General features: G+C 44.0%; 1 protein-coding gene across 1 annotated transcript in view; it reads left to right on the top strand.

Moving 5' to 3' along the window:
* ITGA8 (integrin subunit alpha 8) overlaps nt 1-17,868 on the top strand; it is a 550,523-nt gene that overhangs the window by 520,369 nt on the left and 12,286 nt on the right. Inside the window, exon 29 of the mRNA XM_069211593.1 lies at nt 8,763-8,885. Coding sequence (XP_069067694.1) covers nt 8,763-8,885 — 123 coding nt within the window. The remainder of the gene's footprint in view (nt 1-8,762; nt 8,886-17,868) is intronic.

Here is a 17,868-nt window from a genome sequence, read left to right as displayed (position 1 = left end):
AATGAGTCAAAAGCCTACGCCTCCCCAGGGGTGGCACAAAAGTGATGCAATGGGGAGAAATATCTTTATTTCTCCCTGTTTTTTCATCTTTATATGTGTGCTACATTCTGCAGCACACATAGAAGGGGGAACTCGCCTCCATTGATTGTTTTTAGGCAGGAAGGTGTAATGGTGCCTGCGTTGGTGCATGGCAGCAATTTGTGCACCACTGTAGGGGGAGAGGACAGAAATGCACCATATCTTGTAGGTATGGTGCATTTCTGCCCTTTCCCGGTGGCACAGCACAGTGCAGCAAGGCACTTGATGCGTCACCCTGCACCATGGGCCTTGTAAATATGGCCCTTAATAACTTATCATACATACACTGTGTCACTCTTCTGTGAACTCATGCATCCATTCACTCAACCTCTGACACTTTATTACATTCACCCACTCATGCATCCACAATAAAACACACCCAGACTCTCAATATGCAAATGCAAAATAAATTGAAAGAATAAAAGTAGAAAAAATGTAAAATTACACTGCCTAAACATGATGGGCATATGTTTGCAATAAAAAATGAATACAACTTTAAATATAGCAGAAGCTGGCAAATTTGGAGTGATATTGGTCATATTGCACCACTGTTGTACAGATCCAAAATGGCCAACATGTTGATTCTAAAAGTGTTGGCAATTGTAGAATGGTAAATCATTGATGATCTATGGCCAAATGTTTTAGGATGGGATGAAATAAGTAGCATGCAAGCAATCTAGTAGCACTGCTTAGTGAGGTGCTGGATCAAATCAACAAAAAAAATGTAAGAAGTGAAAGGTGTCCTACAAAAAGGGTGAACAAAAAAAAGGGCTAGCTCATAAACCCTGGCAATGTAGCGCACTCTTTTTCGGGTGAATGTGCACATGACCAGGCAAAGTGGCTTCACTCACAGAGCAATAGAACCAATGTCTGAAATGGGCTGATGCACTGTTCCGTATAGTATGTTGTCATGGGCAGAACAATAATGTAAGGGGCATCTGAACAGTGCACTGGCCAGCAAGGGCTGAGAAGGCTTTGGCCGACAGATAAAACTATCATGTGAGATCTAAAAAGTGCCTTACCACACATACTACTGAACACTGTGCATAAAAGTATAAATTTGTACATTACAACTGTCATAACAATATACAACTCATCCTAAGAGAGTCAAGCAAGGATTACCAGAGTGCAAAATGTCTTCTCCCTTGAGCTTTTAGAGAGGTTAACCAACACCAAACCCCTTACCTTTTACAGTATTCAATAACTGTGTTTTCCAAACTGTGGGTCGCAACCCAATTTTTAGTGGGTCATGAAAGTTCGAACAATAAATAAAGATTCCCTTAAATTCTGTAATTATCTTGTCACAATTGATGTACTTCAAAGACAGGGGTCAAATGTGAGGCCAAGTCTTCTGACAAATTGTTGCTTATTTTTATAAAATGGGAATTGGCATTTACAAACTCCTCTCAAATCAATTTTAGAGAAAGATGTGTAAGGTAAATTATGTGACAATGTTCCTGGGGTATAGGGAGTGTAAAAGGAGTGACTGTATGATGTGATTTTCTGTAACACACAACAAAATGTAAATACCTGTATATGAACTGTACCTATCCAGTAGCTAGGAAAGCAAAAATGAAGCACATGTTTTTGTAATCTTGAAGTATGATAGAAATAAAGATTTGAATAGGATCAAAACAAATCAAGGCACTTTACTTGTGATGCATAAATGACATATGAATTTCACAATCAACACACCAGAACTAAAGCTTTCAGCCTGCCTATAATAATTTGCATGTCAGACCTATGGCATCTGACATAATTTTTGCCAATGAAACAATCAAAGCTATAGCCTTACTTGTTAGCTTGCCATCATAGCCAATTTAGGCCTACTCTATTGAAAAGATGCTTCCCCACAACGCTATCATAAGGCATATAGGGCCATAAGTACGAAAACACATTTTCCCATTGACACAGAATGGGAAAAACCCTTTGCTACATCTGGCCCATAGTCATGAAATTACAAAAACGCATACAATTACAATTACCATAACAATATTTTATTTCTTCTACAAGGGTCTATGGAAGTCTCTCTTGCTGTAAATATTCTACACCCAGGGTTTATCAGAGTGCGTAGCTAGTCAACAACAAACGTTTGATCACTGCGGCAATCTGTAAGCTTCCAGATAACAAAATAGCTCTCTCCAGGTTTCAACACAGTGCATTGTAGTCTTCTCTGAAATGTCTAATGGTTTTAACATAGTCTTTTAATAACTGTGTCAGGCTTACTACCTTTGTCACAACTTTTAATTAGACCTACTGTGTTTGACGTGGCTTGTCATCATGACCAACTCAGATATACTGTGCTGCTCATAAGCATTCCCACGGGGGAAAATCACTCTTTTTCTGTGGAAGCACACAACGTTTGCCCAGGCAAAAGCTTGGAGAGAGAAAGATGATCACATATATTTAAGACGGTTGTAGAAATAGGACAAAGAAATTGGAAACTGGAGGTAGGTCTCATTTTAGTTACCAAAATTTGATTTACCCTTACCTGCCTAACCTTCACAGAATCTAACAGTGATACCAAATAATTAACTGAATGCTCTCCTGTTGATTTTCAATTCTATGGTGGATAATATTTTGGTCTGCTGCACCCATTGAAACTTCCCTTTTGGCAGTGCTTATGTACAGCAATGCAACAGGTAAGCAAATGTCAGTGTGTGTGCGCAGTGATTTAGGGATGTGTTAGATTATTTGTCTACGGCCCCACTTGGCATGCCCTCAAGCACAGTTATGATGCAGTGTTCTGATGATTGCAGGCATGGTAAAGTGTGGCCCTGTTGTGCACTTTGTGCACATGCAAATTTGGTTTGTAAAATTGTGCAGGACCAAACTCCAAAGTTTTCTTGATCTGTGCTACCAAAGATTGGAAAACATATTTAGAATTGTAGACCTCTGAATTCTCATCCTCAGTCGTCGGGTGTGCTCTTAGACATCCAATGTAATATGTTTTCTTTGAGCAGTCTTCCATGCAGTTCAGTGCACATGCCCATTAGGCTCGAAATATCTCACCGCTCCTATGTGGACAAGCATTTTGGGTATAGTGGCACAACTGTGGTCCTCGTACAAGGGGAAATCTACTGCGGCACTGTAGTCATTCTTTGCATCCCTCAATGGAGAAACTTTGAATAACTTTACCTCTCACATCTACATAAGCCATACCAAAGTATACATACCCTGCCTCATTTACACAGTTCTCTATGAGGCAATTAATTCTTAATACAGTGTATTGATGTCTAGGTAATTTATTAGTTTAAGCAGCAGTAAGTTACATCATGATTTGTGTAGAATTACAAAGCATTTGTACACTTTGGAAGTTCACAGTTGTGTTAGATGATCTGTTCTATGTGTTTGCACAGGAAAGCATCCTCATGTTCACTGAGGGACCTGCCAGGGCCATTCTACCTAATATACTGTGGAAACCTGCTCTAGATGCAAGGCATTGTGGCAGTCCTATAGTAGGCTATTGCCGGGGTCACTTATGGCAATTTCTTTTTCTCCCATGACATGTATAACAAAAGTAGGTATTTTGCCAGGTTTTGTGATTAATTGTGCTTAATTTGAGCCTGTGGTTTCTGGTGTGGGGCACCGGCAGTTATTTTTGAGGGCCGGCACTTATTTTTCTGCCTCGAGTATTTACTGTGAGCAACAGACACATATGGTAAAGACAGGGGAACAGAAAAATGAAAAGGTGTCACAAAGGGAGAAAGCAGAAAACTGTAGGAGTGAGATGAAGGGGCAGGGAGTGGCTGTAAATGAATTGAAGGGGCCCAAGATGGCTTCAGGATTACGCTGCCTCAGTATTATGTGCTTGCACATTTAACTGCAGCAGCCACATGCTACAGAGGAGAGCTTTGGGCACTGGCACGTCTTTACAAATTAAGCACTGGGTTAGAGAAAAGGGCTTGAGGAATTGCTTGGATTACTTGTGGTAATATCCATTACCTCCTCCATTTCTCTTGCCATTCATATCAAATTGAGGTATATTGCCCCGTTTATTATGAGTGACATGAGAAAGATCAGGGGTGGGGGAGCTTAATGTTTACTTCAGTGCTCCTATAATTTTCAGTTTTGGGAATACACTACTGGCACTCAGCTGCTCAACAGAGTACACAATGGCACTCCACTCATGCACACTGTGGCCCACTGTGGTGACTTAAATGACTACTATTAAAATTCCCTTTACTGTACCAACTGCCACCCAATGAGAGAGGACTACAGCAGTCCATGCAATGGGTCATTTACAGATCATGGCATAACAAGTCTCCCTCTATACAGTCTACCACTGCACTGATCTTCACTTATCCTACCATCACTAGATGAATCTTTATCCATTCTTCATGATTAGTTTTTGGCCATGGCTGTGGCACTGGAGACTGAGGAGTGTCTTTCTATCTACTCATGGTAGTAACACTTTATTTCGAATTTGAAACTGTATAATACAACTTTAATCAAGTGATAAATGTGATACATTCCATGTAGTTAGGATAAATCGCAGATTCCTTCCACAGGGCGCTATACATGGGGGTCGGTTCATGAACAATGTATGTAATTACAATTCCAGTGTAGATATATGTATCCTAATTCAACAATATGATGGCGAAATATTTATGTACCCTCCAAACATGACCAAGAGTACCCCAAATAGTCCCTTTGAAAATATCTGCCTGACAAGTTGGCACCCGAACAGACTAAAGTTGTCAGATTAGAGTTGTGTAGACTACAGATGGATGTTAAATTGCATAACCCTCTCAAATGTTCTGACAGTTTCATTTATTAAGAAAATCATCCATGACATAATCAATATTCAAAAACAAAATAAAACATCAAGCAAACAATGAATATACATTGCCATAAAAAACACTATGCATTGCCACACATTATTAACATTACAGCCATCAATGCAGTTTCGACCTCGGTCAGGAAATGGCTGTTAACGGTTAGACTAAACTATGCTGACCTTAGTGGAGGTCGCCACATCCTGTGGTCTAAACCCTGCGTCTAACCTTGGATAGCTGCCTGATATGCTCTAGGGCAGTGAGAGGAAGTCAGTGTATAAGATTATGATACTGCCCTGGAACCAGCAATAGTGGGACTCACCGACCTGGGCTCTGGTCTGATTTAAAAACTTTTTTTTAATTCTATACAAAACAGATTGTTCTCAGATTATACTTGAATGCTGGTTATTTTGTGTCCTCTATTGGTTGGTGCACACGTGCATCAATTTGAATGGCATATACCTGAGGAAACGTATGTTGGTTGTAGTGTTTACATAGTAAATTATTTGGGCTGGTTTATCAATTTTGATGGTATATAGCCTTAATGCTTGCTGCCTGCTAATAATCATGCCTGGCAGAACTTTTAATTCCGCTCGCAGAACTGGAGGAATTTGGTGACTCTTTCAATGAGATGTTCCAGCCAAATTCCACCAATCGCCCCGTGATGGAATTTGTTTTCCTGTTCGAGCAATGGGATTAATGTGAGCCTCCAGCAAGCAAGCTGGTGAGTGAGATTTGGTGTCCTCTAGCACAATTTCTGGTCACTAGGAAGCCTTCCAGTGTGATTATCTAACACAGGTGGTCATGGGAGCAGTCAGAGGGCAGCATCTCGAGTAGATTTTCTACTCGAGCGGCAACAAAATCAACTTGAATGGCTACGCGCTCTTGTACACCATGTGTTGCCACTTGTGCTTATTTTTCAGCCTGGAAAGCACTACTGGCGCTAAATCACAGTGTGAGCAGCACAATGTGTATTTTTTCTGCCATTTGGCAGAGAGCCGTGGAATCTCAATGAGTTTTTATGTAACTCCACAGAATTCCATGCAGTGAAATTCTGCAAGTTCTGCCCCCTCTATGGAGCACCCTAAAACACCAGAGACACTTTGAATCTGCTCACCTCAAATGTCTTTTTAGCAGAGTTGTAGGCATAGTATTACTAGAGTGCCTTCCATGCCACTCTAGAAAGGGACAAAGGCTTTTGGAATTTTACAGCAAAGTCTTTAGGCAGAGGTTTGGAACAGTCTCATCCACGCTGAGCTGAACAAATGACAATATCGGAATCCAAGGACAACCATTCCGATGGATCCTCTCCTTTCTAACTTGAAGGGCCCAGTCACAGATCCTAGCACCATACACCTTCGATTCCTGTGACCTTATCTGTGAGATGTGCAAGGATCCTCCCTGACCCTGGCCCTTTTCAATGCATTCCTCATCCCTCTAGCCAGCTGTATCCACTCTCACGATATCAACATCCGCTGCTACACTGACAACATGCAACTCATTTTCTCCCTATGGCCAAGATGCCCAGTAACCAGATCAAATTCAATGCCTGCATAACTAAAATCACCCCCTGCCTGAAGGCCAAGTATCTGAAGCTGAGTAGCAACAAGCCTAATATTATAATCTTCAGGAAGAGCACTTCATCGTGTGTCTCCATCTGGTGGCCAGCAGAGTGGGGGCCTGACACCCACCTACTCCAGTGGCCGCACATTTTTTTCTGCCATTAGGCTGAACTTTGCAGAATTTCACTGGGTTTTTATGTAACTCCATGGAGCTCCACCAAGTGAAATTCCACAAGTTCTGCCCACTCCTACTAATAATGCCAAATTGCCACATTGGTAGTCTTGCTCATCACAATCCAAAGCATTTTAGATGTAGCCTTTAATCAGTAGCAAACATACATTCTAAGAATCCTAATAACTTTCTTTCTTTGCATAAAATAATCCTGCATATTTTTCCTACTCTTCCCTCGTATATAATTCCCTACCTCTAGACACTAGTGCTATATTTTTCCTGTTGCACATTGGAGACATATATCTTCTGTCCTATGTGTATAGGGTCACATAAGAGTTGTGGGGCAGCTCCTTTATATGGAACATCCTACAACACCAGTGTCACTATGAATCTACTCACCTCAAATTTCTGTTATTTAGCAGCGTTTTAAGCATAGGATTAGAGGGTGCCATCCATGCCACTCTAGGAAGGGACAAAGGCTTTGGGAATTTTACAGCAAAGTCTTTAAACATAGGATTAGCACAATGCCATCTATGCCAAGCTGACAAAATGACAATATCGGAATCAAAGGACACACATCCTGATGGATCTACTATTTCCTGACTTGAAGGACCCAGTCAGTGATCTTAACACGGAACACCTCAGACTCCTGTGACTTCATCTGTGAAGATCTGCAAGGATCCTCCCAGAGCCTGACCCTTTTTAATGCATACCTCATCCCTCTAGCCAACATTATCCACTCTCTTACGATATCAATGTCCTCTCCTACGCCGACGACATGCAACTCATTCTTTCCCTTACAGACAAAATGTCCAGCACCCACATGAAGTTCAATGTCTGCATGACTGAAAGTGCCCCCTCCAAGACCAAGTATTTTAAACTGAATACCAACAAGCCCGAAATTGTGATCTTCAGGAAGAGCACTTCACTGTGGGTCTTCACCTGGTGGCCAGCAGAGCGGGAGACCGACAGCCCCCTCCCAAGCCATGAACCTCGAGATCATCATTGGCAGCAAACTCAATGTGACTGATCAAGTCAATGCCTTCACCAACTCATGCTTTCATGCCTTGAAGATGCTGAGAAAGATTTTCAAAAGGCTCCCAATCAGCAGCTGGAAGACCATCATGCATGCCCTTGTCACAAGCAAGCTGCATTACCACAACACCTTCTATGTCAGGTCAACAAAAAAACTCACCAGAAGGCTGCAGACTATTCAGGACTCAGTGGCCAGAATCAGTCTCGACCTCCCATGCCACACTCACATCATATTACAGCTGAAGGAGCTCCACTGGCTCCCCATACACAAACAAGCACAATTCAAACTCCTCACCCATACTTTCAAGGCACTACATAACACTTGCTCAGCATACCTTAACAATTCCATCTGCTTTCAGAAACCTGACAGACACCTCCCCTCATCTGGAATCCTTACTTACACACATCCCATGCATAGGGATAAATCAGGTCCAGTGGGAAAGTTTTCTTCTACATCATTCTTACAGAGTGGAACTACCTGTTGCTACACATAAGAGCCTCTCCCTCGCTTCTTGATTTCCTCAAGAAGTTGAAGTACCATTTTCTTCACTATCCCCCCTCGTTCTAAGCTTTACTAGACTTATAACTACCTGGCACCAGTATGCCCTCCTGACTGATAGTGCACTGTACAAATCTGTAAACCATACCATCACATACCATAAAATAACATATTACAACGTACCATTCAAAGGCCACCTCCCTCTCCCTTGTAATTCCCAAGATCCTTACAGCATACATGATTTCATAAGCATTCCAATAGCAGCCTTCACCATGCTGATTACTTTTACATGTTCTTTGTGAAACAGGCAGTAAAGCAATAAAACTACAATGAAATTGCTTTCATGGTAGAAAGAGTTGTGCCTCACTTGATCTCTTGGAATGTCATAGAGTTGTCCCGGGCACATATCTGTCCATACGAGTCTATGGGTCCAGGCCTATATTTACAGATCCAGTTGTGAAGGTAGCGCCTTCTTCTGGGAGATTGGGTAATTTTGTGTGTATAGACACATGTCTGGGAGGTGCACAACTATAGTTCGAATGTAATATATACAATGAGAGACAATCAAATGAATCAAGAAAAAATACTCCGTTTTTTATCACATTTATTTTACTATTATTTTTGTGTTTTGTTTGCAGATTAAAACATCGGTCATCTGGGCGACCCCGAATGTTTCCTTTGCCATCCCTCTTTGGGTCATCATACTGGCGATATTGCTTGGGCTGCTAGTCCTGGCCATTTTGATTTTAGGGATGTGGAAAGTAAGTCTGCGTCTATTTCCCCTATTCTCCTTAAACATTTCAGAAAACTGCTGTAAAGACGTGAAAAGCAAAACTCGGTGGTATGGAGCGGTAAGCACTGCAGCTTGAGACCTTTTCTTAGCGTGGGCATAGCCAATGATATTTCTGTTCTGTTTGTTTTTACAATCATTATCTTTATGTTGTTGCTGGCACAGGAAGACCGCTTGTTTTAAAAGTCATATTGTAAACTTACGTTCTAATTACAAACGAGCAGGCAATTTGGCTCGAGTGCTAGGAAGCTGCATCCTCTTTGCACATTGTTTATGCCCAAAGTTCCACAGAACAAGCAAAGTCCAAAGAATTATTGTCTTACATTTCCCTGGATAATTATGAGAAAATAACGTGAACATTTAATAGAGAATCAGCTGTAACAAATGCACAGTTAATAGAGAAGAACCAGGAGTAACAAAGGATGCCAATACTCCAAAGCAGATCATGAATTTTCTAACTTTTTGTACTTCCGTGGAAGGGATATATCTATTTTTTCCCCAAAAAAATGTTACTTATTGTTCTTTAATCTATGATCTGCTTTTACGTGAACCAATAAGATATCTCCTTTTCAGCAAGTTGTTGAGATGATAAAGACACTACATTGACATTTAAAGGGGCTTAAGTGCCAACATGACACTGTTATCATCGTGGATGCTGATTGCCTAGAATACCCTGGGGGAAGTGAAACTGATGTCATGCACCCTTTGTCCCCCCCCCCCCCCCGCCCCCCCAGAGACAAAACAGTACTGAACCATTGTTCAACTCTAAGATCCTCAGCATTTGTTGGTAAGCGGCACGGGGGAAGGTAAGGAGTGGAAACTATTGAATATAAACAATGCTCTTCATAGATCCATGCTTAGTTTCTGGTCCTTCTGGTGCTGCCTCCATGAATCTGGACAACGGGCTAGGGAGGACAGTGCTAGAAGTACCAATGGTCAAGCCAGGAGTGGGAACTACTACACCCAGCAACCCCTAACTGATGTCAGGTCAGGGTAAACAAGTTAAGGGGATAGGGTTGTGCATAATACTACGAAGCATAAAAATATTCCTAATCCATGTTCATTTCACTCTATAAATCTGCACCTATCAGTTTGAAACGGATTTAGTTCAATCGTTCCAGACACTTAAAAGACAAGGACGCATGGAATGCGCAAACTTATAGCTTTGTCTGTGGCTTTTTAGCAATGTGCTAAACTTTGCCAAAGCTACAAAGTTTGTCAGCTTTGGAAAACAGCGCCTCGGAGATTAATTAATTTCATGCAATCAAAGATTTTACAGAAGAATTTTCCTAGATGTTTGTACAAAATAATTCTTCCACGAAATGTTGATTTTCCGAATAATTCTCCTCTTACATCCAGCTTTTTACATTTCAAATTCATCCTTAAATTGGCAAATAAACCAAATGTTCACACCCCAGATTTAAAGCCGACAATATCTTGCCATTGGGTTCATGCAGCTCTTTCTTAGATGAGCATAGAACGCAGTAGGAGTAGAGTTTTTTTGTCACATACCATACATTACAAAAATGTTTGTGGGCATCATTGTTCCAAATGCTCGGGGTAATTCGATGAACCAGAAATACCCCATTTGTTTCGAAATCTAGAATTCCAGCCAGATGAAATTCAAAAGACCACCGTGTTCCAAAGCCGATCTTGTTTCACAGTTTGAATGTTGCCTCTCTTTATGACATTCCAAACCAGTTCAAAAATATATTAGCAGCATTAAAAAACGATGGCTACATACCCTTTCCATCATGACACGATTGAGCTAATTTCCTCCTGCACGTTTTAGTGCAAGTTCTTTCTTCATTCTTGCTACTCTTTTTCCAATGTTATTGTTTGATTACAATGCAAACTAGTTAAACCGGACTTTTAATTATGAGTTTTTCTTTATGAGCCACTTTTCATTTTTGAATTAGGCCGTTAAACACATTTTGACTGATGCGTCCCTAGCTAGAGAAAATTAAGCGGGTTTCCAACAGGCCAGGGCGGCTGGTACACACTCTCACATGCAGAATCCTGACGGAGAGTCTTATAGCTCACCTGACCTCCCCTTTAGTTTCAGTGGTTCCAGAGAAAGCAATCTGAATGGTTCGAAGGGCAAAGTGAGTGCATGGTATACAATTCTTTTAGGTAAACAGGGATGCAGAGTTTTGAAACTGATTGGCCAGCTGGAAAGTGAATGTAAACTCCATTTTCAGGGTGTCATGTTTCATATGCGTGCTTCCCCTTCTCCATCCTGAATATTTGCCATTTGAACTACTAAATGTCGTGACAGTTTTGAACTAGACATCCAGAATCTAGGGTATCGTTGTTAAAAGGTTCTTGCAGAAATCGCAATGTTTGTGGCGTTGGTGGACAGTTTACTATAACAGAAGGGATATCATGGACCTTCTTTGTTAACAAATATGCAGGCACTGTGTAACCGCCTGCGCATTCAGAATGTGGAAAAACATGATCTCCATCGGCGTGCCTCAATTATAGAAGGCAATGCCTGCTTTTCCCGATGTAAGTTCTCCTAATGAAAGAGCCATACCGCAGGGTAGAGTTAAAATGTAGGGCAGTTAGAAGGTCTATATTCTGTGTCCAACAATCTCTTGACTCTAGAAGTGATTTAGGAGAGTCCCTGACGCCCCTCTAAGAGCATATGTTCCTCCACATGCACCACATGCCTAGAAAGACAACTGGCTTAGGCTACAACTGCCTCATTATGAGTTTGGCAGTCATTCGACCGCCAAAGGACTGCCATCAGACCGTCGCAGCTTTGATGGTCCGACTACCAAATTATGACTTTGGCGGTCGGACCACCAAAGGACTGCCATCCCCACCAAGAACATGGTTCCCGACAGCATGAAGGCGGTCGGCCTTGCAACCAGTCACAGCGGCGCTGACCTCAGCATTGCCTGGCTGAGTACAACCCTTCTTTTTGCCAGCATTTTCTTGGCGGGGAGGCCGCCATGAAAAGGGATGTTTAAAAGAAGTGCTGGGAGCCACAGGAAAACCCCTGAACTGCCCACGACTATGTCATAGGCAGTGCAGCCCCTCCCCCCGTCCAGCACCATTAGAATGCGCACTGTCTGCTTTGCAGAAAATGCTTATTCTGAGGGTGCTGGAGTTTTAGGATATTGGCGTGGGCTCCCTTAAGGGTCAGCCCGATGGGAACGCATATTACATGTTCACGCTGGTCAGCCTGGTTGGAACATTGTAATACGCTCAGGGGGAACATCAGCGTTATGGTAGTGGTGTCCTCTACCATGAGTTTGGCGGTCCCATGGTGGGACTGCCAAGCTCGTAATGTGGCCGTTAGTCTTGGTGTGCAGCTTGGTCTCGTTGTGTTTTGCTGGATGCTTCAAGTACAACTGAACTGCAGACGTTTGTAATCCCATGCATTATATAGAAAAGCAATTGGCTCAGACTCTTGTAGAGGTTAGTAGTCTGTTTCTCAAAGTTCCCATGCATTTAATAAAATTACTTGCAATTCATGTACATTGGTCCACAAAACCCAAGTGGAATCTCCCAGATAGCACAGTGTGCTGATTTTATAAAGTTTACTAGTGTGAATGTCTTACTTTGGGGCTTTCCTCAGTTTGTCTGGCATGTATTCAAATACGAAGGACACACAAGTACACCCACACTTTTTATTATGCAATCAACTTTTTTAAGGTCTGGACCCAAAATGTGTTAATGAACCTTTCTCCTTTCATTTTCAAAAGAATTACACACAAACAATTGCACTACCCATGGTACAAGCAATTTTTACTTCAACATTACTCTACCCTTGTGCACCCACACATGTTGTAGAGTCAATACATGGGCCACAGCAGTCCCCCCATACTGGTAGGGATGCCTGACATTGAGAGTGCCATTTACTCAACCCAAGGCAGTCTGACTGAGGTAAGCTATATTACATGCCAAGTTAGGAGTTATTTATAGATTGCAACTATCCCCAAATGTATTTAGATTTGTAGAAAAAGAAAGAGCTAAGCAAACTAGTATGTCTGTCATTCTCATTTAGTCTCAATGTTGGTGGTTCCAAAGACACAAGATAGATCAATCACATAGTCAGCCGAATTGTAAAGCACTACATGTCACAGGTTGTGGTATCCAGGCACTGGCATGGTCCAGGGTCTAAGTCAAAGATTCAGGCTTTCAGCATGCTACTGATCTCCTCTAGAGTAGGGGAGGTCCTCAGGTGCAGGTGGAGACATTCCAGGCTTTGGCTGCAAAGTAGGAGAAGGAGCATCCTCCTGCTCTGCTGCATTGTATGCGGGGTATGGGCCATAGAAAGGGGGGTGGAGCAAAGGTGTCTGGAGGGTTTGTGGAATGTCAGGCAGTGGCTGAAATAGGTGGGTCCAGAGTCATGCAGGGCCTTGAACGTATGGGTGAGGAACTTGAACTGGCATCTCTTCTGAACTGGGAGCCAGTAGAGTTTTTTGAGGTGGAGGAGTGATGTGGGTGCAACGAGGGAGATCCTTGCTTGGGCATTCTGGATGGTTTGTAGTCTTTGTAGGTGGGCCCCTTTTTCCACGTATAGGATGTTTCCATAGTCCAGTTGACTGATGATGATGGCTTGCATGATGGTGTGTCTTATGTTTTGGGGAAGCAACATGAAAATCTTATGTAACATGATGAGGATGATGAAGCAGGAGAAAGACACTGTATTGACGTGGGCCCTCATGCTGAGTCTGTTGTCCAGGATGATACTGAGATTCCAGGCATGCTCAGCAGGGGTTGGAGCGGGCCCCAGTTCTGAGGGCCACCAGGAGGCATTCCAGGGGGAGTTATCACTGCTGAAGATCAAGACTTCCATCTTGTCTGTGTTGAACTTGAAGCAGTTATTTCTCATCCAATTGGTGACGCTAGTCATGCTTTGGTGAAAGTTGGTTCTGGTGGCAGTGGAGTTTTCGAAGAAGGAGCAAATGAGTTGCCTGTCATTGATGTAGCATATAGCGTTGGAGTCCATGGGTTCTAACTATGTTGGCAAGAGGGGCATGTAGAAGATGAAGATGGTGGGGCTGAGTGGTGAGTCTTGAGGGAATTCGCAGGTGACTGTTTTCGTTCAGAAATGAAGGGTGGAAGATAGACTCATTTTGTTCTGTTGGTGAGGAAGGAGGCAATCCATCTGAGGACTGTGCATTGGATGCCTATGTCATGAAGTCTGCTAATGAGCATGTCAAGGAAGAAAGTGTTGAAGACTGCTGAGAGATCGAGGAGGATAAGGACGGCTGCCTCTCCTTTGTCAAGAAGGGCTCGGATGTCATTGGTGGCTGTGACCAGGGCTGTCTCTGTGATGTGCTTGCTGCAGAATCTAGATTAAGAGTTGTCCAGGAGGTGATTGTGTTCCAGGTAAATGGTGAGTTGTTGGTTGCTGGCTTTTTCCAACAACTTTGGCCAGGAAAGGGAGCTGGGAGATTAGTCTGTGGTTGTTGAGCTCTTTGGGGTCCGCGGGAGGTTCATCAACAGGGGTTTGATTTTTGTGTGTTTCCAGTTTTCTGGGAAGGTGGCAGAATCCAGTGAGGTGCTGAGTTGGGTGGAAAGTTTGAGGCTGATCCTAGATGCTCCTATGTTGAAGATGTAGTGGGGCATGGGTCGGATGGAGCCCCTGAGTCGATGGATTTCATGATGTTCATGGTGTCCTGACTGATGAGATGGCTCCAGGTGGTTACCTTGGGATAGTCATGTGTGTGGAGGTATGACCATTGAAAAAGCCTTCAGGTTTGAATGGGGGGGCAGTAGTTTCTCTAGATTTTGGTGATTTTGTGGTGAAAGAAATCTGCAAGGCTATTGTATGGGTCCTGAGAGAGAGAGATGTTGCTTGTCGCCTTTGCGTGGTTGGTAAATTCCTTGACTATGCAGAAGAGCTCCTTTCTGTTGTTGGAGTAGGCTTTGATGCACAATGTCAGGGCTTTTTTTCATCTCACGTAGTTGGTGGTGGTAAAGGTTGAGTGATGATTTGTAGACGGATCTGTTGGCTCGGTCTTTGTTGGTGTTCTACCTTCTCTGTAGGTGCTTGCAGTGGCAGTTGGCTATCGTTGAAGTACCCGCTGGCTTGCTTGGTGGATCTTCTGTGTTTCTTGTTCTTGAAGGGGTGATGATATCAGATCAGTCAGTGCCACAGGTGCAGATGTTAAGAAACAAGGGGGACTCATAGTATTTTAGAGCTTATCCTCTTTAATTTGCCTTTTAGCACTGCCAAATGGTTCCAGAGATGAAAACATGCCTGCATTGTCCTACTGCAGTGTGACTCTTACTTGAGCAGATCAGCTTCCATGAGTACAGGGATCATTTGCAAGTGTCTACACCACTGAGGGTTCTAGGATTTCAACTGACATTATATTAACTGCTCACTGCTTAATTTGAGCGTATGGTTGCTGGTGGGGACCACCAGCACTCATTTTTGGGGACTAGCACTTATTTTCCTTCAACGCACTTTTTCTGAGAGCAAGAGATGGAAAAAAAAACATAGAGGAAGGAATGAGAAAGAGAGAACTGTCACAAAGTGAGAAACCAGAACCTGCAATAGTGAGATAAAGGGTAGGGAGTGTCTGGATTGAAGAGGCAAGAGGGGTATTCTAGACTACTCAGCCATGGTATTTGGCGCACTGACCAGTAATAGCAGTGGCCATGGGCTTCTGTGTTGTATTTCGAACACCAGCATTCATTTTTTAACAAATTAAGTTCTATTTTAAAAACACCCTTCAATGGGACCTCTAGTTTAGGCTGCATCCCAAAACTAGTCATACATTCAGTGCACAATTTTAAACAGTAGGTTCCAGTGCTTGACCTTTTGCACTTTATTGTCAACAATGGCTCTTATAACAGCCTGTCACATGGTTGTGCTGTTTGTCTAATTTGTGAGGAGCACAGCAAGAGTTGTTTAATAACTGAATTTACATTAAATCACTAATAGCTGCCACCCAAGAATACAAGAATAGCTTGGGTAGCATATAATAGTCATTTGAAATGTGTTAGAAATGGGGTCTTTGGTTGGCAGTCAGGTTACCCCCTGTCCAAATAAGGAGCTTCACTCTAGTCAGGGTAAAAGAGAATCACCCTCAGCTAACCCCGGCTCACCCCCTTGGTAGCTTGGCACGAGCAGTAGTCAACTTCAGAGTGCTAGGTGTAAAGTATTTGTACCAACACACGCAGGGGGTGATTCCAACTCTGGCGGGCGGCTACCGCCGCCCGCCAGTCGGAAACCGCCATTTGGCCGCCATGCGGCCAAAATTCCGCAGCCCCCATTCTGACATTCCCGCTGGGCCGGCGGGAATGAGGCCGCAACACAGGAGCCGGCTCCGAATGGAGCCGGCGGTGTTGCGGGGGTGCGACGGGTGCAGGTGCGACGGGTGCAGTTGCACCCGTCGCGCTTTTCACTGTCTGCCATGCAGACAGTGAAAAGCAGGCCGGGGCCCTGTTAGGGGGCCCCTACACTGCCCATGCCAGTGGCATGGGCAGTGCAGGGGCCCCCAGGGGCCCCAGGACACCCGTTACCGCCAGCCTCTTCCTGGCGGTGAAAACCGCCAGAAACAGGCTGGCGGTACGGGGGTCAGAATCCCCAGGGCAGCGCTGCTTGCAGCGCTGCCCTGGCGGATTCTCCCAGCCGGGACAAAAACGGCGGATGACCGCCGGCCCCGGCAATCCGACCGCGGCTTTACCGCCGCGGTCGGAATGGGGATTGAAGCACCGCCAGCCTGTTGGCGGTGCTTCCGTCATTCGTGGCCCTGGCGTCCAAGACTGCCAGGGTCAGAATGACCCCCAGAGTAACTTAATGAAAACACTACAAAATGACACAACACAGGTTTAGAAAAATAGAAAATATTTATCTAAGCACAAAAAGACCAAAACGACAAAAGTCCACAATGTACAAGCCAAGTTATCAATTAAAAACCAAAAAGAGTCTTCATGTAATTTTAAACACAACGCTAATGCTGTTAGCGTGGAAATGTACCTGGGTGCATCAAAAATAACCTTGCACGTGTGAGTGTGCATCAAAAAGGGCTTGCGATGCGTCGATTTCACTCACAAGCGAGACCGTGCGTGGTTTCTCCTTCGGTTGAGTCGGCGTGCGTCGTTTCTTCTCTCTGCAGGAGAGTGATGCATTGATTCGAACTGCACTCTCGGGACTGGGCAGGCCTTGTGTCGTTTTTACACACCCAGTGATGTCTGCGATGGAAATCCTGCCGCACGATGATCCGATAACCACTCAGTGCGGGTTGCGATCTCAGAAGCCTCCGTCAGCGATGCTGCGCATCGTTTCTCCAGCCGCGGGCGTCGATCTTCCGGTCGTGTTGCAGGCGAGCGGCGATATTCAGCCGTGAAGCCAGTGGCGCGTCGATTTTTCAGCCGCAGATCGGAGTTGCATCGATCTTTTCCCCACACAGCGGTCAGTGCATGGATTTCCCACTCTTGGTCGGTCAGCTTCTCTTTTCAGGGTCCCAGGAACTGGATGGGCACCACTGAGCAGAGTAGGAGTCTCAGCTGAGGCTCCAGGTGCTGGCAGAGAGAAGTCTTTGCTGTCCCTGAGACTTCAAATAACAGGAGGGAAGCTCTAAATCAAGCCCTTGGAGAGTTCTTCACAAGAAGGAAGTCACACAAAGTCCAGTCTTTGTCCTCTAGTACAGGCAGAAGCAGCAACTGCAGGATAGCTCCACAAAGCACAGTCACAGGCAGGCCAGCTCTTCTACCTCAGCTCTTCAGCTCTTCTCCAGGCAGAGGTTCCTCTTGGTATCCAGAAGTGTTCTAAAGTCTGTGGCTTTAGGTGCCCTTCTTATACCCATTATGCCCTTTCAAGTAGGCTTACTTCAAAGAAAAGTCTCTCTTGTTTGTGAAATCCTGCCTTGCCGGGGCCAGGCCCCAGACACACACCAGGGGGTTGGAGACTGCATTGTGTGAGGGCAGGCACAGCCCTTTCAGGTTTGAGTGACCACTCCTCCCTCCCTCCTAGCACAGATGGC

This window comes from Pleurodeles waltl, chromosome 10, assembly GCF_031143425.1.
Source record: "Pleurodeles waltl isolate 20211129_DDA chromosome 10, aPleWal1.hap1.20221129, whole genome shotgun sequence".
In the NCBI taxonomy this organism is placed as follows: domain Eukaryota; kingdom Metazoa; phylum Chordata; class Amphibia; order Caudata; family Salamandridae; genus Pleurodeles; species Pleurodeles waltl.
Note: the sequence above shows the minus strand (reverse complement) of the source record. Positions and strands in the feature narration are given on the sequence as shown.